The sequence below is a fragment of the Anguilla anguilla genome, chromosome 4 (genome assembly GCF_013347855.1).
Source record: "Anguilla anguilla isolate fAngAng1 chromosome 4, fAngAng1.pri, whole genome shotgun sequence".
In the NCBI taxonomy this organism is placed as follows: Eukaryota; Metazoa; Chordata; class Actinopteri; order Anguilliformes; family Anguillidae; genus Anguilla; species Anguilla anguilla.
Window position 1 is genome coordinate 9,018,887 of NC_049204.1, and position 26,848 is coordinate 9,045,734.

Genomic DNA, 26,848 nt, shown 5'->3' on the forward strand with positions numbered 1-26,848 from the left:
TTGTTTTTATTAATGATTATTTTTATCCAATATTATGAAACCCTTTCCCTTCAACCCAGAAGAGAAAGGAAACTTTACGCACAATTCAACATTCCTTTGCTCACAAATAAGCTACTGTACATTGTCTGTGGCCATATTACGTGCTGTGGTGAATCCATGATGAAGTTGTGCTTTGGTTTTCTCAAGGGGAATACTACCTATAGCCCAGTCATACTGCATTGTAGGCCTTCCAGGCTACACACCAGCCTTTCAATTATGGTTTTCATTGCAGCGGTTTATTCCAATAGCAAACATTTACTGAATACTGGGGGTTAATTTTTTGAGATCATCCAGGAGAAGTACCTGAGGAGAGAGTGGGACATAAAATTCCAACATTTTCCTCCATGGGTCAACCACATAACCCCTAAATATAGGAATTTTCATGCATTCAAAAATACACGAAGATATTTTTTCATATCTCTTGGGTTCTTGGATGACAGCTGGCCGGTTTGACAACATTCAAGTTTGACCAGCAGAGAGAGGTAGAGATTTTCTGATCTGATTCAAAGTTTGGTTGTTCTGAAAGTTTATGCATTTACATGCGCTAATATTAAACTGAGACATCATATTTGCTAATGAAAGATGGGGGTGGGCATTATACATTATTTATGAAAAAATACACGAAAATGAAAAATGACACAAACCAAGCTCTGCAGAATAAACAAATCTGAATTGCAGTGACATATTTATGATACATTTCATTTTTCCAGCGTACTTGTTATCTAACCATTTGTAACGATCTAGGAAATTAATGCTCTTGTGAAGCGTCGTTATAACTCGAAGTCATCTACGAAGCTCCTGTGTCCCTCCACTACCCCCTCAGATTAGTCAGAGTCACTGTAGCTGAGCTCACATCCCACTTTCACTGAATTTGTCGTCCAGATGTGACGTTATTGTTAGTTATTTAACTTGTCCATGTAAAAGGAACATGTCTCAAGGAGACCAATAAAGCGGAGGCGAAATCAGTTCGTTTTCAATCAGGATAATTTTCTGAAGAACCGTGGTGTGACTTGAAATATAGGTGTTTCAAAATAGCTTTAAAAATAGCATATAAAACAACATTTTCAAAAGAAAAAGGGAATTGTTTATCCAACCACGTTAGGAATGAATACCATCGATGCCAAGGAGTATCTCACAAGAAGGGAGATACCTCAACTGTTTGAGGTGAGATAGCTCTGCTCTGTTTTGTCTTATTTTAGAGGAATTTCAGTCAAACGAAGCCTTGATCAGTCGCAAAGAGTGTTGTAATTAGCTCTTAAAACAAGCTGTAAAAATGAAGGAGTACATTGAGGCATACATTCACCATATCTCTGTTTTAGTTTTATTATTTAAAAATGAATTACGAGTTTGCGTGTCGTAATAGGGAACATTACTAGGCTACTGCAATTCGTTTTGGTTACGTTCGGTAAATAATAGCTTGACAGCTTTGGGTTTATGTGTGTATTATTATAACGTGTATTTTCTAATAAAAAATACCACTAATTAGAAGCCAAGTGTTATTTAATGTATCAAGGCATTGGTTGCTCCAGAAACCAGTAGTATTTTGAACTTTCAAATATGAATAATGTCCGTTTACATAAATTTACGACACATCCATAGCAAATAATGGCCATTCATAATGGCTAGCGTCAACTTTTGAAAGCAATCACAGATATGCCTCAGGTCCTCATGGTTGTAATATGGCGAACAATTGAATAATTGTTCTTCTTATTTTCTTATTATTTTTGCTATTGTTACTGTGTTTGTTTTTCATCTTACCGTCTGAAAACAATGTGGTCATCAGTCCTCATTTCTTTTTGCACTGGGTTTGTTATCCGTAATTAATAATAGCCGAGTAATACATATAAATGTGTGAACCATAAGATAATTAAATCTAGAGAAAGACATGCATACGCATACATAGCCGACAAATTAAACTGTAGACTATAACTGTTAGCTGGGGGTTGGTAACCTACAGCAATAGCTAAGGACTGGGGTCATGCCATTTGAAAAGCTTGGTCAATCTGTCGGAACTTAAAATTAAGTGCGCGGTCTACATTACTCTTTACGGTAACCCGATTGTGATGCAAATGTACAGCAGATAAAGTTACTACTAATACACTTTCAATACTACAAAATAAATAAATACAAAAAATTGAGTATTCATTACTTCAAAATGGAGCATTCAATACTAAAACATGGCAGTTATGTTAAACATGTGCTACGTTTTTAATTTAAATTTAATATAAAAAATAATAAAATAATAAAATCGAATAGTTTTCAGAAAACTAAATTCTTGAAGACCAGGCAAAATGCTCAGAAATCACCACTCAATTCTACACATGCTGCTTATTAAAAATTCAATTAAAAACAAAAATGAATTCAAACTGTTTTCTGCAAACTCTAATACATTCCTTAAGTGCAGCTGCCCAGGTATTCATGCAAGGAATTCTATACATGTTTAATTGTTGGAATTTTAAATTATTGGTTGGCAAATTCCTCCAAAACTTCTTTTCAATTACATCCATGGTGCCACATAAAATGACAAAATAATTAAATCAAACCGTTAATTAATTAAATAATAATAAAAAAACAGGATTTTCTGAAAATGAAAATTATAGGATTATGCAGACTCATATACCCAGTGTGAGGGTGGGGAACGGTTAACGACCACACGCACCTACAGTGAATTCAAAAAGGGGGTTTCAGTAAGAGACTTGAGTAAGGGGTAACGAAAAGAAAACTCATTACATTACAGGCATTTAGCAGACGCTCTTATCCAGAGCGACTTACACAACTTTTACATAGCATTTTACATTGTATCCATTTATACAGATGGATATACACGGAAGCAATTCAGGTTAAGTACCTTGCTCAATGGTACAACGGCAGTGTCCTTACCCAGGAATCAAACCTGCAACCTTTCGGTTACAAGCCCAGTTCCTTACCCACTGTGCTACACTCCATCCAGCAACTCAACTCCTAAGGGAAAATATCCCAACACAAAGTAAATGTCTCGGCAGGAGAACGAGACTAAGGCGTAAGGAGTGAGTGAACTTTATGAAGACTGCAGTGCAGTCTGAAGAAAGCTAAAGAAAAGGGGTGCCTCGTAAATGAGGCAGGCAAAAAGGCATTTAAGGAAAATAGAGAATTAAAGCTAGGTGACTAGTAGGACAGGCATCTTACTACTAGTCAAAACAAAAGTTAAATTCAGAAATCCTATACCTTTTTCTTACCACCGTTTCTCTAAGAGGGCTTTTCTCTGTACCTGCTTTCGTGTACGTAAGTATACACTAAAGCGAAGAACAAATCTCACGTGAGGGTATATAAGTTCTCTCAATCAGGTGCAAACAATCGGTCGTAATCAAAAGCAATCACGGAGCTCCCTCAGGCGGTCCTGAAGATTATCACACTCAGTTACCTGAAAGAGCACTCAGTTTCCTCAACAGGGATACTGAGTATCCGATTAGCACGGAACGGCGTCGATTAGCACAACGCAGGACGCCGCACAGCAAACGGAATAAGGAACCATGACACACAGAAGTACATACACATATACTTAGATATTATTCTTAAATTATATCTTGAGCCTAGGGAGCAGTTTCTCAAAGATCAAGAGTGTTTTGAAGGAAACAATGCCAAATGAATAATTCATAATTTGTTTTTAGATTGATAATGTGAATAGATTGTCACAGAGTTTGCTGTTTGCTATTTAAATAGTTTCACATTTTTATTTCAGAAGTACTTCCAGATATTACTAATTTCCAAAGAATCTTCAACTGATTGAATGGTGTTACTGTAACTGATTGATTGATGGATGGGGACAACTGTTTCCTAGCAATTATGACTCATTGAGTCATTGTTTTTGCAGAGCCTGTTGACAGGTTTGATGTTCTATCGACCTGATGACCCAATTGAGTACCTAGAAAGTTCTCTGAAGAAGATCAAAGAGCTGGGAGGAACAGACAAAGTCAGATGGGACACATTTATTGGTCAGGAGAAGAAATCCCTGCCCCCTCTTAACGGAAACCAATATCGAAGGTCCTTCTTCAGAAATGGTGAGTTTCCAATAAAAAACTGGGGAGCGATGAAACTGATATAGAACTTTGGAGGGAAAGTTACATATAGGTATTTATGAAATGTTCCAACTGGAGGACTCCCTGAGAATCAGAATAGAACACCTCATTCAGTTTAGTCATTGCCTAACCTTATGACAGAATAAAGAATAAAAAAAGAAAGTAAAATTAAATGAGTGATCATCATCACAGACCAGCTGGCTCCTAGGGTTACTCTCTGTCTAGGGGAATCTATGCTATCACTGGGCCACCGATCCGTAACGTGAATGGAAACAAACAAATGCTGTTCCCTACGTGAATGCATTAGTGTGATCATCAATCCTAACTATGTGTAGTGCAGTTAGCTTGGGGGGGACACCACAGAGAGAGATCACTTACTGTTGGTGATGGCGAGTTTGGTCCCTTAGCCCGGAGGACGTTTCGCAGAACCAGCCCTTGCTGTTCTTTTATTGTATTTTTTGTTCAGGTTTTTCACTTGGTGGTAGTGGTCCCGAAACGACACGGGAGGATTTCCCTAGTCCATGCTGCCAGCCTGCGTTGTGCCTCCTTTCCCAGACACTGGTGCACTATTCAAATTATCAACTAGTCTGTGAGGTCATCTGGGCTCCAGATGTCATTACACATATCTTGGTCATTTTCATGGAATTATGTTAAATTACATTGTATAATGATCTATAAATATATACATTAAAAGTCAGCAGATATAAACCATAAATAAACCAACAATTGCTCTATAAAGAAAAAGCCACATAAAATGACCAAGGTAGGCGGTTTCTGAAAATCACGTTGATGGCGTATTCCGAAGTGGCATGTGTGGTCATCATAACTCTGTTTCATTCTTGCGAGCAATTAAGCAGATTCTAGTGGAGATAATGTAGCGTGTCTAAACATTTACGCAGTCCACCTATGACATTTCTATGCAGGAAAAACCCTGCCTAGAATACAGGGCTCAGGCTATGCTTATGGAAACCACCCAAACCATTCAGAACCCTCCTAACCAAATTCCTTTTAAATGAGTCACCAGAAATATTGAATATTTGAATGGCTGTTTCAAAATTGTTATTAATAACATTTCTCTGTGGTATTTAATGCCCTGTGTGTGTTGACGTTCCAGTGTTGCCAGACAGCGCAAACTTCTCATACGGGAAACGATACGACTGCCTGCCTCCCATCCAACAGTTCTCCATCGAGAGTGACTCGGGTCTGTCAGAAACGGCAGAGCTTATAGAGGAGTATGAAGTCTTTGATCCCTCCAGACCAAGGCCCAAAGTCATCCTCATCATTGGTAAAGATATTGTACGACTCTCCCCATCTTATACCGTTCTTTTATAAACATGAAATGCCCATACTCTCTCCTTTGGATTTCTCAGGTGGTCCCGGCAGTGGCAAAGGCACCCAGAGCTTGAAGATCGCCAAGCACTATGGGTTTGAGTATGTGTCAGTAGGGGAGTTGCTGAGGAAGAAGATGATCCACAATGCGCCTGGCAACAGGAAATGGAGTTTAATAACCAAGATAATTACCAACGGGGAGCTGGCTCCACAGGTAGTGAGAGCGAAGAATGGTGGTGACCATACTCTAAAGGGCTACTGTGGCCATATTGCATCAATTAACATCAGCTAATTGTTCGGAGAATCAGGGTGCTATGGATTAATAGGGGCGATCCAAGGCCGTTATTCCCCTAACGGACTGTGTGATCAAGGTTGATTATGAGTCTAATAAATGTACGCTCAGTCTAACATTGGCTTCCCATATCTGGTAGGCTGAAAGGAAAGAAAGTCTGAGACAGTTAAAAATAATACAGTTGCTGCAGAATAAAATAAACACCCTCAGTGCGGAACAAATTGTCAATAAATGTAAGTGATATTGATTAAAGTGACTTTGGAATAATGTGGAATGATTTCTGTTCATGTAAGGATACTGAAAAGCTTCCCATGAATCCAGAATTTATGCTGTTTTTGATCAAGGACAATTAATTATTTAATGCGACTGAAAACGCGTATACAACAAATCTTGCATAAAATGTGGTCAGTATAGCAGATTGATATAATGGTTGATGTTTTTGGTGCGGTTCATTAACTTGGAAGACACACTCAATCTGGCATGTATGTTTATATATTCTGCCTTATTATTTGTATACTGCATGAAATGTGATCTGCGGAAAATGATGATAAACAATGATGTTATACCTTTTACATCTAACAAATTTATACATCTTAGGATTTAATGGTGCTTTTAAGGCAAATGAGTACAAAACAAAATGTCCCCACATGATTGTGTGATTTACTCCACAGGGTGCTTGAAGTGTTGTGATAGAGAACAGAGACTGGTTCAGGGTAAAGCTTGAACCTGTCTGACTGCATAATGAACATGAAATTATCCTGCTGTTTGTTGCTGCGGGCCACAGAATATTTCTAAAACAAGCTCAGGATTTGTACTTTCTCTTGTAAAATCCCTCCACAGCCAAATTCAAGCGGGGAAAAATTAACGGTCATGATGAAATCTTTGAAAATTTTGTATTAACATACACTTGTCATTTTATATTTGTTTCGTCACCAAGCAAATAAATATGATATAAAATAAATATAATACATATATTGGTGTCATGGTTGGTGAAACTCCCAATAATGACATTTGAAATGCTGAAATTCCTGCTATGCATACTGTACCTTAACATTAATAACTGTTGCGCAATAGTTGCTGAATAATGAGCACTTCTCTCCTGTTTCCCTCCAGGAAACGACTATTATGGAGATCAAACTGAAGATAATGAAGATTCCTTATGCCAGAGGCCTTATCATCGATGGCTTCCCTCGCGATGTTGCCCAGGCCCTGTCTTTTGAAGATCAGGTCAGCATGTTCACTTCTTATATTCGTATTCTTCCATTTCTATGAAACTGTGAACAGTAAGTGTGGTATGTACCCCCAAAGAGTGATGGGAAATAATGCCTGTGAACACAAATATGAAGCATGCGTGAGGTACGACGATGAACACCACGTTTTGAAACTCCAAAACGAGTTTGAATAGAGCCATAGAGTGAATACTGAATATTTTGTCCTGCAATTTTGAACTCCTGTTTCCTGTGAGTGCTGATTTGTTAATTACTTTTGCATACAGCATGCAAGGTCAACTATCAACATGCAATAAAATCGGAGGAGATTTACATCTTGTTTAATGCAGAGTGAAAGTGGCCCAGTCATTGTCATGCTTCTTTTTGTAATTTTCCACTGGAGACCATTCGATATCAATAACTGTGGAGTGATTTGACACATCAGGCCTGCAATTTTAGAAAGCACATCAAGTTTTTTTTATAAAGCAGATCAAATCAGAAAGCCACACAGCCAGAAGTAGTTAAACGCTAACCGGCCAATATTGGAAGCAGTACGTGAAAAGGTAATTTCGAATGAATCCCAGTTAATTGTCTTTCGGTCTGCAGCAGCTACACAATGAATTACTGTCACGTCCTTCCATTTTAATCAGCTTTGTGCAGACTTTGCCTGAACAGCAGCTATACATGGTAGCTAAAAGAATTGTGGACTCAAATAAGAAATGACTCAGTCAAGGGTCAAAACATACCATACGGTGAATTTAGAGGCTGGGGGAATTTCATTTACTTCAGTTGTAGAGTGGGGGGGGGGTGGGGGGGATCATCTGTGGCTGGGGGCCGAATACTATCGGAAAGGTTTTATGTCATTGTGACTCAGAAAGTCTTGAGGCAGTAAAGACTGTGCATCTCAGTGACTATCATGTCAAGCCAGGCACAATGTAACCCTCACAGAGTATTAAACAATTTGCATATGAGCATTAGTACACCTATCTGAATTTCTTGGCATAAATCTTTACAATCACTCAAAATAATGGAAGAACTTCTGAATGTTGCCGTTAATTCCAAACATTTTTCGCAAAATAGGGGTTTCGCAATGCCACTGTACTTGAATCGGTGTGGGTGGCACAGCAGTGACACGACATGTACAATTGGTGGTTCCAAATTTGGAAGAGAATTAATTTAAAGAAAGGGTACAATTTATCTGTTTCATCAAAGAAAGAATTTTTTAGTGCAACAGGACTCTTAAGAAGGATCAATGTTCTAAGAATTTCAGGGCTCTAGTATCCAGTTTCAGTTTGATCACGAATCAGATTTTGAAGGAACATTCAGAGCAGGTTTTGAAGAGTTCACTGGAGTTTTTAGCATCAGTACAGAATTTACATAAATTCCACCAAAGCCCTTTTGTTTGTTTAACTGACAACCTGATTTTTTTTTCTATCAGATATATGGAACACATACACATGAGTGCATCTTGGCTCTAACAATGATAAAATATACCATATGCAGATACTGTGTTTATGCAAGCATGCATGGATAAGCTAGGGAGGGCAGCAGCAAACCCCCCCTCCCCCAGAGGGGGTACACACAGAACAGATCCAGCAGCAATGAGAACTATCATTATCCTTTAATTATTTGGGATAGGTTGACGGCATGTCTTCGGACGTGGGAGGAAAGCGGAATACCTGGAGGAAACCCACACAGACACAGGGAGAACATGCAAACTCCACACAGAAAGGCTCCAGTTGGATTCAGTCACGGGACCATCTTGCTTTGAGGCAACAGTGCTATTCACTGCACTACAGTGTTGCCCAGAAAGGATAGTCTAATAAAGACGAGGGAGGAGCTCCGGTGGTGTAGGGGTTTTAGACTAACAGTCTGCGTTTTGTTGTGGGGGGGAAAAAAATATTGTTTTTGTATTTTGATTGTAGTGTTACCATTGACTTACATTGGAACGGGTGGCTATAACACCTATACTGGAGCCAATGCTATTATGTCAGAATTGAAAGCACATGCAGAAACCCTTTATTTACTTATGTATTTATTTTTAATTTATGTTTACAGTCTGTAGGGGTTGTAGCTGATCAAGTAAGTCTGTCTCTGATTACATTACTTTAAGACAGTTAGTTCTCAAGCTCTCAGTGTTAAGTGTACATATATTTTTGTTAGAATTTACCGACAATATGCACTTTACTAACTACAAACTAATTTTATAGTGTACACTTATGGCTTGCGGCAGAGTAACGTGTGGAATAATTTTTTTAAAATATGTTTTTGGGCTTTTCAGCTGTATTGGATAGAACAGTGTAGAGAAACAGGAAGAAAGAGACGTGCAACAAAGGTCGCGCGGTCGGATTCGAACCGCCGACATCGCGGCTCGTAACGAGCATGTGGACAGCGCCCTACAGGCTACGCCACGAGACACCCTGGTGTGTGGAATAATTGAAAGGATTGCTGAAATAGCCTACTCCTACAAAAGAATAACTCAACCCACAATACCCATTACCTTTATCCCAACCAGCTTAACGCTGAGGGAGCCCATATATTCCTGAACGTTTAGTGTAGTATAATGGATAGAGAACTAGGTTTACAATTTGAAGGCTGTAGGTTTAATTTCCAGGGGGCTAAGACGATTATACCCTTTATCAAGATAATTAACCTTTATAATTATCCAGCTGTATAAATGGATTGCATGTAAACATAATGCAAGATGTGTGAGTTGCTCTGGATAAGAGCATCTGCTAAAGGTCTAAGATGTGATGTGTGCAAGGAGGATATTCATACTGTATGTAATTTCAGAGCATTTGTAGATCCCATCTCTGTTTATTCACAAAGTACTGAGAGAAACATAACTGAATGTGACTTTTAAAAAATGGATGTAATTCATATCACTTACAAATGTTCAAACCACCACAACAGAATAACTATTGTGTAAAATGTAGCCTAATATTTGGTAACTATGGAAACAAGAACTTTGATTTAGCACTGAGCTTGCACTGCTGCTGTGAGGGTTGTTGTTGTCCACAGAGAAGTTGTGCAAGTAAATTGGACTGCAGAGACCTGTCAGTTAGGCTTGGCTGTACATGTATTTTTATCACAGGTGAACTTAAATAACAAACTCCATGACAAGGAAAATGTCTTTAGTCTCTGGGCAGAAAAACAAGAAAGTTTCAGAGCAGGATTTTTTACCTAGCCATATTGCACACTTTGCAGTAGCACAAGCTACTGTATACCATGTACAGTATAGCAGTGTATTGCATGATGAAATGTAGAGCTAAATTTGCTTTTCAAGTTATACATGTGGGAGATCAGATCAGATCAAAATTAGGAATAATTTATGAAACACTGGGTAGCATTGCTTTGGAATAAGGCTTGTTTATTTTGTGTTAGCTAAGATATCCAAGATTTTTTCTTGTAACTTGTAATCAAATTTTGATATGAGTACTTATAATGACAGACCTATATTTTGCAAGTTTGAATTAATGTCCCATAGACAGTGCTTTGTGAGTGTGAGTAGCTTGGCATTTTTGTACACTGAAAACATGTTTTACTCCAGATTGTATACATCATTGCTAGGCTTCATGCTTCCTGTTCTTCTGACCAACTTGCAGAGAATTCGCATTAATGATGCTGAGTTGGCAAAATTAGTAAAATCTTTAAACATAATTATGCTTCGGAGAGTGCTCGTGTAATGTTATGGTTGAATACAGAATGCTATGTTGAAGCAACCACTCATGCAGATACGTGGGGCTCTCACTCTTCGTAATAAAATTCAAGTGACAATCCCAGGTGCACGCTATTGTTCAGTGTGTCATGCTTGGGGGGTATAGTTGCAAATGAGACTGCAGTGAGGGGGTGCTTGTTAAATGGATGACCCACATGACAATGATGACACTGTATTTAGCATCCTTGTGGAGTACCATGTACTAATAAAGCTAAAACAGGGAGTTTGTTGTTTCCACTCAAAGTTTGGTTGTAGGAGCAGTGAATGTTTGAGTTGCGTAATCTGGGCAGTCCAGCATGCTGGCCATGAGGAGGGGTTAAGTATGTTAAAATTTAAGTTTAGGATTTTCTTGCATGCATGCGTGACAATACCTCCCATTATTGCATTGGGACACCGGGGTCAGCTCATGGAGAATTCCGTCCCCTTAGGGCCCAGCCACCCCTCCTCATTCCAGGCTTAACTGCACTTGGCTTTAGCCGTTTGTCATGAGCCCTGTCTGTCCTCCACCTGCGCAGATATGTACCCCAGATCTGGTGGTGTTCCTGGCGTGCGCCAGCCATAGCCTGAAGGAGCGTCTGGAAAAGCGGGCCATGCAGCAGGGTCGCCCCGACGACAACCCCAAGGCCACTGAGCGCCGGCTGACGAACTTCAAGCAGAACGTCGTCCCCCTGGTGAAATACTTTCAGGAGAAAGACCTCATCATTACGGTGAGACCTTCTTTGCTGTGGGGGGAAAGTTGCCAAAACCAAACCTGACTAACCTACCAATAATCACTAGGAAATTTCTGTTGGTCAATGTGCGGTAGCTCCATTTTATCTGTGCTGTTGCAATTGATAGCCAAATAGCCAATTGATAGCCAAAGCAGTATCTTTAATCTTTGCATTCACAGTAAGCCTACAGAAGCAGGGGAAAAGATTGCAAAAGCGACCTGTGGCTTTGCATGAAAATTTTGACACTGCAGGTTTGCAACCGAAAAAAAATATTCACAAGGCAATTTAAAGAGAAGTGTTTTCTGTGAGTGATATTTCAGTCTGATATTTCATAGGAGCATAGAAAAAAACATTGAACATGGCAGGAAAATAAATTATTTATAAGAATTGCATCTCCATGGTTACATCAGGAGCTAGGAGCTGGCAAAAGCATTAAATCATGTTGAGCAATACACTGAACAAGGACTAAATATTTAATGTGCAAATGATCAATGCTCTCCATGCTAGGAGGGTGCCTGTGGTTGTTTTCATAATTTTCAGAATTGTTTATATGCCATATCAAAATTATTCACTCCCTTGCTAAAGATGCTAAATAAAGAATGTAAAATATAAGTACAGCATTAGCCGGCAATTGCCAAAAAACATGGAAATGTAAAACCTTCCAGACATTCTGACCAAAAAACAAACAAACAAACGAATAAACACAGACAACAGCCTAGATAAGGGCTCTTACAATTTCAAATATGCATTTCTCTTTATTTGTCTGAAAAGTTGTCTTATTTTAAAAAAACAATTCACAGATCCACTTTCAAAGTTATTTTGGTTTGATGAATACAACAATACATACACAACACAAAATAACATAGCTGATTGGCTAACGTGGTCTTTCTTTTTCTATGACTTGCTGCAAGTGGAGTCACTCTAAGCCATAAAGCAAGCTTGCATTCAACTCAATCCTGAATACTTCTGACATATTTGACGCAGCAGCTGTGCGTCAGATCGCTTGCCTGGCTTCACTGAAAGCGGCCAAGTGACATGAATGAGGATTCAGAAAATATATAAATAAATATTTCATTCACCTTCTACTTGACTTGCCGTTTATTGAGGGGGTGACAGGAATTTTTCGGTGCCACTGACCAGAAACGAACAGATTCACTTTTAACATTCAATTGAACAAATAACGTTATAAATCTATTTTATGGGTTAATGCTATTAGCTTGTGCTAGCAAGGCTATACCATAAGGTCTAATTGAACTGCGATTGATATGGAATAAAAACACGCACTTTGTGTAAAGTTTGCTCACCACTGCAGTGAAGCTAAGACACTCAAACCACTATTTCTGTAAGAAATGTATTGTTATGAGCTCATGTGCACACACTGTCAACGTTGAAAGCTCCAGTTTTCCCTCCCTACTTAATCGTTGCGATTAATTTCAATACTTTAAGCTGTACATTAAGTAGAATTTCGAAGTAAGACCAAGAGAGATTGCAGACTATGCTGTCTCCCTTGTGATGATTGATCTCTGCTGCAGCCTCTTGATGAAAACACAAATAAGAATGAAAACAAAATTAAGTCTACTTTGATACCTTTGAGGGATTAAAACAGATTAAAAACTAAATTAAAGCAATGACTAAGCAACTAATTGAGTCACTTAATATGCTAGATTTAATTTAGATGAAACCAACCGAAGAATTGAACAAAGATCACAAGGACTTTTCCAAATCAAGCTTTTAAAAAAAATAATAGGCATGTGTATTTAATATGTTTAAACAAAAAAATAAATAAATTGCAAGTACAGAAATGCCTAGTTACTAATATATACAAAGCACTGTCTATAAGCCATTCATTAAAACTAGCAAAATCTAGGTCTGCCATTACAAATATTGATATGAAAATGAGGCCAAGTTGCAACAAACTATTGGCTATCTTAGCTTGCACAAATTAAACAAGCTCTATTCCAAAGCAATGCTGCCCGATGTTTCCTAATTATTTCATGTAACCTGGCTCCATTTCACGCAGAGCCAAGATGGTGACCGCAAAGTTTTTACAACATGATTTTGCCCATGTATTAGTGTTCAGCAATTGGCTATATTTTTAATTGGCAGATGCAGCAAGATGTCCAATGAGGAGAATTACTGATTGTGGGCATGGAGCATTTACGATGATGTAATCGGCAGGGAAAAGAAGAAGAAGAAGAAGAGGAAGAAGAAAAAACGCAAAATCTGTTTGGGGCTTTATTGTGTGGACGTGTGAAGTTGTTTGTGTATTCTGTCTGCTAGGATTCAGCTAGCAATGAATAACACTGCTGCCAGCTAATCTAGAATTACACCTAAAATTCAATACTGCCAGCAGTAATTAATTTGTAGCATAGTAATTTTGTATTGTTCAGTTTTATCTCCTTGAAAGATAAATGCTTGTATTTTTGTATTACAGTTTGATGCAGACAGAGATGAGGAGGAGGTCTTTTATGATATAATTGCAACTGTTGACAACAAGCTCTTCCCTGCCAAAGAACCCGTAGCAGGTATGTTTGTCTTTAAAATGTAGCCTTGGTATAATAAATAAATAAATAAATAAATAAATAAATAAATAAATAAATAAATAAATAAATAAATATCACACATTCATTTTAAAGAACATTTTAAAGAACTCTTTTTACCAAACCTGGGTCGACAATCATTTAAGCCAACTCCACCTCCACCACAAGGCATCAGTTAATGAATTAAGATATGCAATTAATAAGCCTTATAATTTATGAGGAAAGTACCAATCACTTTAAATTGATTTTTTTTTAAATAGTCAATATTTTAGAATGAAAAGACAACAATTTGTAATACAAACAATTAACACAATATGTGCAATTATCAAAAAGAATACAATTTACTTAAACATAACGTTCATCTCATTCCTTATGTATAATTGTATCTTTACATCTTTGATTGTACGATGTGGTATATGTCTGGTTGCTTGCTGTAGTCTTGAGGGACCAGCTTGTCTGCTGCCTGGGTGGCATTCTTTGTCAGATATGGACCAGCCAGGTGTTCATTGTCCTCTAGGAGATGGATGGTGTTTAGAGAAATCAGAACTCACCCCCCTTGAGGCTGCTGGTTGGCAGGGTAACGAAGAATGTTATTTCCGCAAATCAACAAAAATACCGCGATGACCTCCATGTACCACGCATACTAACAACCCACGCATGTCATGAAAAAGCTGAAAATCCACATTTGTCAAACTGCCACACCTCTGTCAAACTTCATGTGTGCCATACAAAATTGTATGGGTAACTCGGGAAAAATGTAATTAACAGTAATGCATGCCAACCACCACTCAAATGCACTCAGGGATAGAAAGTTATCACACAACATGATGCACATGAATAAATCTCCCACTTTTTAAAATGACTCTGATTGGCTTTGTTATGCATACTGCTGCAAAGCAACCTTCAGTCCTGCTAAAACAGAAAAGAGACTTCCGCAAACTATTAGGGGAGGCACAGAATCGTCTAGAATGTGATTGTATGCCGTAGTATTACGATTTGCCTTCACTGGAACTAAGGGGCCTAGCCCAAACCATGATAAACTGTCCCAGACCAAGGGGTTTATAGATACTTTTGGTCATATAGTGTATTAGTAATAGATACATACGTGTGTGTGTGTGTGTGTGTGTGTTTGTATAATATACACATAACCAACAAATTGTTTCAAATTAACTGCCAGCATTAAATTAAAGACATATTAAAGACATATTAAGTCTATTAAATGAATAAGGGGAGAATCTGTCGTATATTTATATATAGTCTCACTGCAATCCCAGATGATGAATGCTGATATTTTGAACACACAAAAAAAAAAAAATAATTGCATTCTGAAAAACAAATAGAGGAGAAAGACAGAGTTTCAGTTCAGCACAGAAAGAGTAAACAGCTACTAGGGGGAAGTAATTAAGAGCTGAAATGAATTTGGCACAAACATTTGTTTCCTGGTAATGTTAAAATTAGTCTTTGAAATAATCTCTGTGCAAATGACCATGGTTCATTATTTACAACTTTCCACTAGGAATAAATGAATATTTTCTTCTGTAGCTCCTCAACATGGCTTTTGGCCCTCCAGAACAACCTGCTCTATTCAAACCGCATTCATCTGTTGCCAAGGCACGTCTGTTGCCAAGGCAGAAGGACGTGTGTTGCTGCTGGGAAAAACTGAGGCACTGCTGGTGCTGCATGCAGCGATATATTCCTTTTATTGTTTTATTTTTAAAATTGTTTTATTGTTGATTTTACGGTTTTACCATTCTAGGAGTTTTATTTCTCTGTTTATTCATCAGTCCCCTTCTTGGGTGGGATCTTTTAAACATGTGCATAAGCCTGACATCCATTCTATTCCCGGACGCGGTTTGCCCTTGCTGCTGGAGACCGCAAACGCAAGCCCCGGACTTGGAACTGCGATCCCGCCGCTTTGCACAGCTTGGTAGGGCGAGGAACATGGCGGCTGGCTTGCCTTACGCGAGCAGGCGCTATGCAGTGAGCAATGAGCGAGGGAGACTTGGACATGGGAGAGGAGCTGGATGCCATCGAGAGCTAACTGCAGCTTGTGGGTAAGGCAAATCAGCGAGCTTCAAGAATGAGCTGCGATCCCAGCTCAACCTGAGGCGAGCCCGGGGTATTCCACCCCCGCGAACTTCGCGAAACCCCGACCCTGACCCCGAGCCAGGAGGCGGCCGCTCCACGGTGAAAGCCCGACTTGGTGTTTCTCGCCCCTGCTCCCGCCTCCTGCGAAGAATGGCAGCGCCCGCGTCAAAGAGGCCCACGGCAAAAATGGCAGTGCCCACATCAAAGAGTGCCCCCCCCACCATCAGGTCTTGATCTCCCAACCTGCAACCTGCTTTGAAGCCGTCAGCTACCCTACTTCACCCTCACGGTCACAGCTGCTGTGGGACAACACTGTTATCACCAGGGATCCAATAATACGGAGCCTGGACATTACAAATGGTTATCTGCAGATATTTGCATCGTATAACTACAATCTGACTAGAATCCTCTGTGTCACGCATCCTTTCATATTTAAAGCTTGCCAGGTATTAATATGCATATTCCCCACCAAGCTTATCCAAAACAATTGTGCCACACACAGACGTGTCACCTCCAGACTTGACACCTCCAGAGCTGTAGGTCTGGGCTAACTGAGTACAACGAATGCATAAGTGGTTTCCAAGGAGACTGTAAAAGAACAGCTTGCCGCTGTTGAATGACAGGAGATTAACTTTTCATGGTATATATAAGCCCACATATTGCTGCCTGCTTGATACCTGCAATGTACTGTAGTGTTAGAGCTTTAGGGCTGCAGATCTGCTCAAGGCAGATATGTGGTGTTTGTTGTCACTGTCGGTTCTCTCTGTGAGCCATGGCCCGTGGTGGCTCAGAGGTTAACTGGTGCAATCTCCTGCACTGGAACCAATCTCTACGCAGATATCAGTGCCTCATTTCAGTAACACGTGCCTTCAGTAGCTAATGTTACACTCGCTCTGTCGACTCGGTGACAGAAGATACCATTTGCAAGCTAGCTAATGTTAAACTCAGTCAAAATGTCAAAAGCAAAATGGATTAGATTATAAGTATGAAGTATAATTTAAACAAATACATTATTAAAATTTTCCATTTCTTTGTCTTTGCTACAAAAAAATGTTCTTTACTGTAGTTGTTTTTAAGGAATGTATCGGTTTAGGCACAACCACCATTTTAAGTCTCATTTTATCATTGGTATTAACAAAATCTAAACACTACCCATCAGTACTCAAATCACCAGAATGTTGTCAGAAGTGTCAGAAATTTAGCTGTTTAATTGTTTTCCCTCCATTGTTTAATGATAAAAAACACATAAAATGTTAATTTTCTTGCTTTGTCTGGTTGTCTATTAAAGACTCTTACCATTTCAAATGAGTCATCACTGCATTTGCAAACCTTTATAATAGGAATACAAAATAATATTCATCCCTAGCATGGACTTAAAAGTTTTCTTTCAAGTCATCATTTCAAGTGAGTCATCACTGGATTTGTGAACCATGATGATAGAAATAAAAAAGCCAACCATTGCATAGACATTTTCCCTCAGTCTCTCCTTTCTCTCTTTTTCTCTTTATTACTTCCTTTCTCTTCAGAGAATGAAAGGTAATAAGTTAACGTGTCTTGTACTCTTGTCTTCAGGCTCTAGTGAACTTGACCTTAGCCTGCTTGCAGACATTGGCAGTTCAGTAGACGTGGCTTCTGAATCTGAAGAGCAGGTAATGTGTCTTTCAGCTTTTTTGATGCCATTCCATCCACAGTGGGTGCTAAATGCGTTTGCAGTTTCACACTTCCATGTAACACCCGATTGCAACATATACACTGCCAGGCCTGTACTGTAGCCATCTACAGCTCCTGCTTGTTTTGGGGTTTGATTAAGTTTCTCTTCAGCATATGAAACACATGTTCAGTTGGATGCAGATCAGGTGAATGGCAAAATTTGTTATTTTTGATATATACTTAAGGAACTGTATTTGGATTTAAAGGGGAATTGCACTTTCAAACACATAAGATCAAGATGGCGCCGCGATGGCTGCCTCGGTGTGTTGGTGCGCATTGTTTTGCCTTGTTTTGTTTGTAAATTCAGTGTTTTGCGATAGCATCCGGAACTCTTTCACCAGGGAAGAGCTCATGAATATCAGGGTAACAACTCCTGTGGATTTATTTCCGAACATTCTCATCACATCTGCGGAATTACTGGTCACTTTTGTCAAAGGTACGCTCACCCTTGTTCACGCAGTGAAACGCCGGAGGAGAGGGAAACGTGCCGGTGCGCTCGTGCGTCTCCGCAGACGCGGTCTACGCACTCCGTTACCGGGAATATTTCTATCTAACGTGCGATCGCTGTGCAATAAACTGGACGAACTCCAGCTACTGGTGGAGAAAAACAGAGACTTTTCAACATCTTCCGTTTTGTGCTTCACGGAAACTTGGCTGTGTGGATCGATACCGGACTCTGCGCTGCAGCTGGCAGGCTTTCAGCTATTCAGAGCGGATCGCGACACAGAGCGCTCCGGCAAAATGAAAGGTGGAGGTATTTGTTTTTATACAAACAGTGGCTGGTGTAAAGATGTTACAGTGATTATGCAGCACTGTTCTCCTGTTCTGGAAACTTTTTTCATCAACTGCAAACCCTTCTACTCCCCCCGCGAGTTCGCTTCATTCATTCTGGTCGGTGTTTACATTCCACCGCAAGCCCTCGTGCAGGAGGCACAGCGTACGCTCGCCGACCAGATACTGTGTGTGGAGCGGACAAACCCGGACTCTTTCGTTATCGTCCTCGGCGACTTTAACAAAGGGAATCTCAGCCACGAACTGCCTAAATACCACCAGTTGATTAAATGCCCGACCAGAGAGGAGAACACTTTAGATCACTGCTACAGTACAATCAACCGTGCCTATCACGCCGTCCCCCGCGCTGCACTGGGACACTCTGACCACATCATAGTCCACCTGATTCCTGCATACAGGCAGAAATTAAAACTCTGCAAACCTGTTGTGAGGACATCTAAGAAGTGGACCAGTGAAGCTATGGAGGATCTTCGCACGTGCTTGGACTGCACTGACTGGGATGTTTTCAGGACTGCTACCATCAGTCTGGATGAGTACACAGAGGCTGTGACATCATACATCAGCTTCTGTGAGGACAGCTGTGTACCATCACGCACCAGGGTTATCTACAACAACGACAAACCCTGGTTTACAGCTAAACTCAGACAGCTAAGGCTGGCAAAGGAGGAAGCATTTAGGAGTGGGGACAAGGACCGGTTTAAAGAGTCTAAATACAGGTTTAGCAAGGCGGTGAGAGATGCTAAACGACTGTACTCTGAGAAACTCCAACAGCAGTTCTCAGAAAACAACTCGGCCTCTGTCTGGAAGGGCCTCAGACAGATCACCAACTACAAACCGAAAGCCCCCCACTCCACTAATGACTTGCGCCTGGCCAACGACCTGAATGAGTTTTACTGCCGATTTGAAAGACAATGGGACAGTCCTGACACCATCCCCCGTGAACCCATTCACCAGCTCCAGACCACCAGCTCCTCCTCCCCCATCTCAGCAGGAGCCCGGGCCTCTCTACAATCACCCACCTCAGAGGCCCCCTCCCCCTCCCCTATCACAATGACGACTCTCTCCCTCCTGGAGAGGGACGTTAACAGACTATTCAAGAGACAGAACCCCCGCAAAGCAGCTGGACCAGACTCTGTCTCTCCCTCCACCCTGAAGCACTGTGCCGATCAGCTGTCTCCGGTGTTCACAGACATTTTTAACACCTCACTGGAGACATGCCACGTACCAGCCTGCTTCAAGACCTCTACCATTATCCCCGTCCCCAAAAAAACAAGGACCGCAGGACTCAATGACTACAGACCCGTCGCCCTGACCTCTGTGGTAATGAAGTCTTTTGAGCGCCTTGTACTGTCCCACCTCAAAACCATCACGGACCCACTCCTGGACCCCCTGCAGTTCGCATACAGAGCCAACAGGTCTGTGGACGATGCTGTAAACATGGCCCTCCACTTCATCCTCCAGCACCTGGACACTGCAGGAACCTATGTCAGGATCCTGTTTGTGGACTTCAGCTCCGCCTTCAATACCATCATCCCGGCTCTACTACAGGACAAGCTTTCCCAGCTGCACGTGCCTGACTGCACCTGCAGGTGGATCACCGACTTCCTGTCTGACAGGAAGCAGCACGTGAAGCTGGGGAAACACGTCTCCGACTCCCGGACCATCAGCACCGGCTCCCCTCAAGGCTGCGTCCTTTCTCCTCTACTCTTCTCCCTGTATACCAATAGCTGCACCTCCAGTCATCAGTCAGTCAAGCTCCTGAAGTTTGCAGACGACACCACTCTCATTGGACTCATCTCTGGTGGGGATGAGTCTGCCTACAGGAGAGAGATTGAACATCTGGTGTCCTGGTGCAGCCATAACAACCTGGAGCTCAACGCCCTAAAGACAGTAGAGATGGTAGTGGACTTCAGAAGGAACGCAGCCCCACCCGCCCCCATCACCCTGCATGACTCCCCAGTCGACACTGTGGAGTCCTTCTGCTTCCTGGGCACCATCATCACCCAGGACCTCAAGTGGGAGCTGAACATCACCTCCCTCACCAAGAAGGCTCAGCAGAGGATGTACTTCCTGCGGCAGCTGAAGAAGTTCAACCTGCCAATGACAATGATGGTGCACTTCTACACTGCCATCATTGAGTCCATCCTCACCTCCTCCATCACCATCTGGTACGCTGCTGCCACTGCCAAGGACAAGGGCAGACTGCAGCGTATCATTCGCGCCGCTGAGAGGGTGATTGGCTGCAATCTGCCATCCCTCCAGGACCTGCACACCTCCAGGGCCCTGAGGCGGGCAGGAAAGATTGTGGCCGACCCCTCCCACCCTGGACACAAACTCTTCCAAACACTCCCCTCCGGCAGGAGGCTGCGGTCCATCAGGACCAAAACCTCACGTCATAAGAACAGTTTTTTCCCGACTGCAGCTGGCCTTATCAACAAGGCCCGGGACCCCCACTGATGCCACTGTCACTGTACTTTTATCCTGACCCCCACGGACACCAACAGACAGCACCTGTACTGTACTTAAAATCCACTTTATCCCCTTGCACTATTGTTATTGTTGCACTATGTTTATGTTATGTTATGTTATGTCTGTTATGTTTTTTACTGCACTATTTCTTACTGTATTTATCTTATCTTATTTTATGTTCACTGTTACGCACCACCTGACCAAAACAAATTCCTTGTATGTGTAAACCTACTTGGCAATAAACCCGATTCTGATTCTGATTCTGATTCTGATTCTGATATGGGCATATTTTGTTTATATTGTCCTTGTAATGAATGTGTCGACCTTCATTTTTCGATTAGTAATTTCATTTTAAATGTCTAACGTTAGAAACAAGGACCTATTTTTTTTTTTTGCGCAAGTCCACATAGCAGTACGGTTTCTGGTTTTTTCTTCTTCTTCGAAGAAAAGCATAGCGTTGAAGTCGCGCAATGATATGCTGCCTAGGTCTACTTCCTGAATTTGTAAAGGTAAGCAACAAAACATCGTAAAATATTAACAAAACGAAATAACTAATCCAAAAATGAAGGTCGACACATTCATTAGAAGAAAATTTGAAATAAAATAAGCCCATGTGTGTTTTAAAGTGTAATTCCCAAAGAGCAGAACAAAAGATGAATATGAAATAAAAGTACAGACAATCAGCTGTTAATATATGGTATTTAAATGTGTTTACGTTTTACCATTTTACAGAAACAATTGTTTTTCTATTGATTCCCCCTATTTAATTATTGCTATTGATCCATGCTAATGCTCTTGGTTTTAACTTCCTGTCTCTGAGAGGACCCATAGAGTCAAGTATAGATTAACATGTTTCATTAAAGTGTGTAATTAAGTCCTCTGTGTGATTTAGGGATGGCATTAAAGCAAAGCCTGTTGCTATAAAGGTCTCAGTGAATTTGGCTGCAGAATTAGAGCAAAAGATACGGAAGATTATGCTAAAGGTCATGGTAATTAAATGCAATGTTATTTCAAACTTACAGTGCAATGTACAACTTTTATTTGTAAATGTTGTTCTTTGTATTCTATACGTGTTGCTATGCAAATCATGTTAATGAAAGACGGTGACTAGCATCTTCATTCACATAGCCTGTAAATTCTCGGACCATGGATACTGAACAAAATTCAAAAATGAAAAATAAGTTATATGAAGCAGCAAGTTAAATGACTTTCATTACCTATCCAAACCAACTAAACACTTTAAATAAATCAAATGCTGACCTTTGATTGTAACCTAGTTAGATGAGGTCATCATTCAGCTATTTGTCCATGCACACCATTGGTCAATTGCCTGGACAATTTGAACTTTGATTTCTGGAAATTGTGTAGTTCCAGTGATCAGGGGTCCACACCAGTGCTTGACATGAACTTTTTGGCTGACTAGCCATTGCTTTTACAAATTCACTAGCCACAAAGCATTTTCCCCCTCCCACTACAGCCCCCCCCCCCCCCCCCCCCCCCCCCCCGACACATTAACTTATTACCAAACCGTGTGTTTGTCTGTGTCTGTGTGTCTGTGTAGATAGATAGAGAGAGAGAGAGAGAGAGAGAGAGAGAGGGTAGGGAAATCAGTTTTAATAATTAGCCTACACTTCACAAAAGCACAACCTACAATAAAGACTATCTTTAACAAAACATGCACTTCAGGATCGTTCTACATACAAAATCTTTGCATTGCATGAATACTCTCAAAGTGTCAGAGAAGAAGGGTACATTACATGCTCAAGGGTTGTCAGAGATTTCTTAGGCTGTTTTGGCTTAAATTTGGAAAAAGATAAACACAAGAAAACCTTTCTGAATCAGAATATTTCATCACTAGGCCTATATAAATGAATTAGATCATTTCAGGATTACTGTATATGTATAAATGTGGGCACAGAATAGTTATGTAACCATTATTGAAAGATACGGCACTATTATAGTATAGAGTCCTTTTTAGTCATTCATTTCATTTTTTCTATATTCAATTTGAAGGCTTATAATAATATAGACCATACACAGTTCTACATAATTATATGGGCATTGTAAGAATGGTCTGTATTCTGTTGGGGTCAGAAAAATAATAATCCCATTTAAACTAACTTTCACATCATGCATATTATCCAAAAGATTTCATTTCAGCACTTCCATTGTTTGCACTCCTATTGGATTGCTATAATGGTTGCCAATCCTCTACCTCACAACTTTGGTACCACCCACACTTCCTGATCACAGCCACCTCCGCACATGAGTGGAAGTGTCATCACAGGCGCATTACACTGAGAAATGACACAAGGGCATACATATTTATGAGAGCAGTGTGGCATAATGTGGAGATGCACACCTCCATGTAATAAGCCATTTAGGTATCATTCTTAGCACTGTAGTGCCATTTACAGAAGCGTACCTCTTATCAGACCCCCAGACAAAAACTGTGCTGACAGGGAGTCAGCAGGGTGTGATAAAGAGACAATGCTCAATTGAACACATCCTATTGGGTCAGCATTATTCTAATGTACTAAGAGAACCTAATGTAAAACTTAGGTTCTCCATAATACAGGGTAATCATGTTTTGTACTGTTGGAAAGCCGACGTCATGGGAACCAAGTTGATGTCTCAGCTACAAAGGCTGACCCAGTGTGATATGCTTACAGACATAGTGCAAGCAGGATCATTGATGTACTGTTTTGTCATGATTGTGTGTTTATTTGATGACTTTTTCCTTGTTTATGAGGAGAAAAGTACAATGGTTTGGGGACAGTCGTCAACACAATCTCCTGTGCATCATACGCATGTAGCCATCTCACTACACACACATTTTGCACCATTGTATATTGGCATTATTAACATACTGTAGAGTAAATTGCATTCACTTTAACCAGGCATTCATCGTTGACTTTTATCACTGCATACCTAACGGTTTTATGGTCCTAACATACACATAGAACTCAGGATATCTGCACCTCGTAGTCACTTGGCTGTATACTAGTGTCATAGCAGGATGCATAATTGTATTTATGCAGGCTTCACAAGCCAGAGACACATCTGCGTCTGCCAAGATAGATAGAAGTTTGTATAGAGCCACACTCCTTCGTCTATGCACAACTGTTAAAGAGTAACACCGGGTAAGCTTTCAGTAACAAGCTCACACAAGATCCTTCGCCACTCAGATACTTCTGCTGTTTACAGTATCAGAGGGTTTCTTACTGTTGGTGACCACTACATGATAAGTTGTGGTTTCTTACAGTTGGTGACGTTGACGCTGTTTGGTGCATCTTGGGGTTTTGTACAGCATTTTGAATGGAGAAAGAATGTAACAATTAAATAGCTGCTCATATGGTCAACTGGACATCAAACAATCCATTGCAAGGCTATAGATAAATTACCCTCCCTGTGTAGGAACCAAAAGAAGCGTTGATATGGATTTTCCACTAAGACAAAAAGGCCCTGTCAGAGAGGTCAAGGCCAAGTAATGCACAAATAAAATGTAATAACATGGACATTATCTCTCCATTGCAAAGTTGAGCAATACTCAAAAATTCAGTGAGTGACTTAATGATCCCATGTGAACCTTTCTTGTCCCCAAGTAGAGGAGACAAATGACTGATCAGGTCTGACATATTCATGTTTGATTAACTATTTGCTGGTTATATGGTACTCAAGGGAAGCTATGGCTCAGTATTTTTATATGTTTTTATTTTTCATTTTTGACAGGCTGAAGATGAACTGGCTGGGTGCACACAAGACCATGCACAAGGTGAATACGTGCATATTTATGCATTTTGTCAATTTTGAATACCTGTAATCCTAAATGGATCGTGCCAATAGGAGATGGAGGGGAGAAAACATACTGTGAATGTGAGAAAATGTGACATAAATACATTTTATAATAGAATCATAATAATTGTATCACCCTTTATGTTGCAAAGAGTTGAACAATCAAATATATCGAAATATATAAATACTTGGATAGCAAAGACTCCACGAAACCATGGGGATAGCCATGCATGTATTTTTAAATGGTCAGAGAAATTACGCATCAGAGGTTTTATCATGGTAATGTGTGTCAATATAACAGGGAGGGTCATGGTGGCAATGTGGTAAAAACATACACTGCATTATTGCTTTTTCCATTACCTCATTTTATTGTTTATTTGGTTTTCCAGGGAGACAGAAGAAACCCAAGATCATCTTTGTATCTGGTATGTGAACAGTCTTCATTTCAGTTCCTTTTATGACTTTGAAATGGGAGTTTAGAATTTAATTGAGTTTGCATTAGGCAAGTGTGATGATTGAAATGATCTTGCTTACTAATGGTCTGGACATTTTTAATCCTTTTTTAATTCCTTACCCAGATTCATTTATTGTGTAATTAAGATTGTGTCAGTCATGTAATAATATAAAACCCAGAAATAAACAGCCTTTTACCACTTATTATTCTAGCAGTATAGTGTCCACTTTGCAAAAAATAAAAGACTGAAACCCCCAAAGGAGGTTGGAAAATTGTTTCAAATGGTTTTTTTTTTGGTCTTGTTTTTAGTCAGTCTGCTGTATGAAATACTAACTGGATGAAATTAATTATCCTAAAAGTACATTGTACAGGATATAGCCAATGTGAAACTTGTGAAACTTGTGACAGACTTTGTACTCTTTTGGACTGGCTCCTTTGAGCTTACTTTAGTCTCCTACCCATGCTGCAATCTTGGTGTCCTCTTGTTGAACCAGCTAAATTGATGCTGCAGTGTGAACAGCACAGCCCACATTAGGATATATACCAGACTCACAGGTCATTAATTATAAATGTCGTAGCCTGGAGAAGGCTCTCTTAAAAGTGAGGAGAATACATTAATTGTGGCAATTAAGTGAGGAACTGGGTCTCCCTGATGTCCTGGATCTCTGCCACAGAGATTTGTGTGTGTATTGAATGTGAAGCACAGTTCCATGCCCCTGACCTCATTTCCCTCTGTGAAAATTGCTACAAATCACAGTCTCTGGGTGTTTTTTTAAAAGCCAATCTCAAATGGAGGCTTCCAAGAAATTCAGTTTACCTGATGCTCATAAATTTTAATTTTAACTGAGGGGGTCAATGTGAGAGGTCTGAACAGTGCTCAAATAATGCATGAGAACAGTGACTTTTGATAGACCTCATTAGAGATATCCCACTCCTATGTGTTTTATTTCTAGTATGTTTACAAAAGGATGTCTTAAAAGCTAATTGTTTAGTTGTTTGGTGATAGAAATGGGTTAAGGCAGTGCTTTTCTTAAGTGAAATGTAACTGACAGTATTATATGACTTCCCATGAGTATTCAAAAAAATAAAATAAATCAAGAGAGCCTAGAGCTGGTGATTCTTCCATACAGGACAAGCAGAGGCACACTTTTGAGGCATGCAGAAAATATCTAATCAAATTTACTAAACAGCCTGGGCCAAAAAATTAAATTACCAATTTCGCCATGACTAGTGGAAGCAGGGGAAAGAAATAATTGCTCTCATTTATAAAACAAAGTCAAATCTTTAATACTTTGAGCTCTATTTTCCAGAATCAATGTCTTACAGCCCATGGGCACAGTCAATGGAGACGGCACGTTGGCGCATTGGGCGTGGCTAATGAATGTTGGCGTTTTTTGACCAGAGGCGAGGAGCATACAGCTCAAAGCGCGTAGCGGACATGGAAAATCGGCTGGATTATACAGAATATATTATCAGGTCCAAGAGTTGTAACATCAAGTCAAGTCAAGTCAAGTTTATTGATCACATACACATTAGCATGGCAGTGAGATTTTTTTGTTCCTGTTTGTTACTCTCTCATCCCTATGCAATAAACAATCAAATCAATTGAATAATGATAATAATAGTAGTAATAATAGTACTATTACAAA

The 26,848-nt window shown here is 40.1% G+C and overlaps 1 protein-coding gene across 1 annotated transcript in view; it reads left to right on the forward strand.

Annotated features, from left to right (window-relative positions):
- Positions 1 to 724: 724 nt before the first annotated feature.
- The window catches only part of LOC118226595 (adenylate kinase isoenzyme 5-like), a 32,124-nt gene continuing 6,000 nt past the window's right edge, over positions 725 to 26,848 (forward strand). Inside the window, exons 1-10 of the mRNA XM_035416359.1 lie at positions 725 to 1,203; positions 3,890 to 4,076; positions 5,209 to 5,379; positions 5,465 to 5,637; positions 6,829 to 6,942; positions 11,157 to 11,348; positions 13,786 to 13,876; positions 17,552 to 17,628; positions 24,683 to 24,725; positions 25,135 to 25,170. Of these exons, the coding sequence (XP_035272250.1) occupies positions 1,144 to 1,203; positions 3,890 to 4,076; positions 5,209 to 5,379; positions 5,465 to 5,637; positions 6,829 to 6,942; positions 11,157 to 11,348; positions 13,786 to 13,876; positions 17,552 to 17,628; positions 24,683 to 24,725; positions 25,135 to 25,170 (1,144 nt within the window). The 5' untranslated portion in view covers positions 725 to 1,143. The remainder of the gene's footprint in view (positions 1,204 to 3,889; positions 4,077 to 5,208; positions 5,380 to 5,464; positions 5,638 to 6,828; positions 6,943 to 11,156; positions 11,349 to 13,785; positions 13,877 to 17,551; positions 17,629 to 24,682; positions 24,726 to 25,134; positions 25,171 to 26,848) is intronic.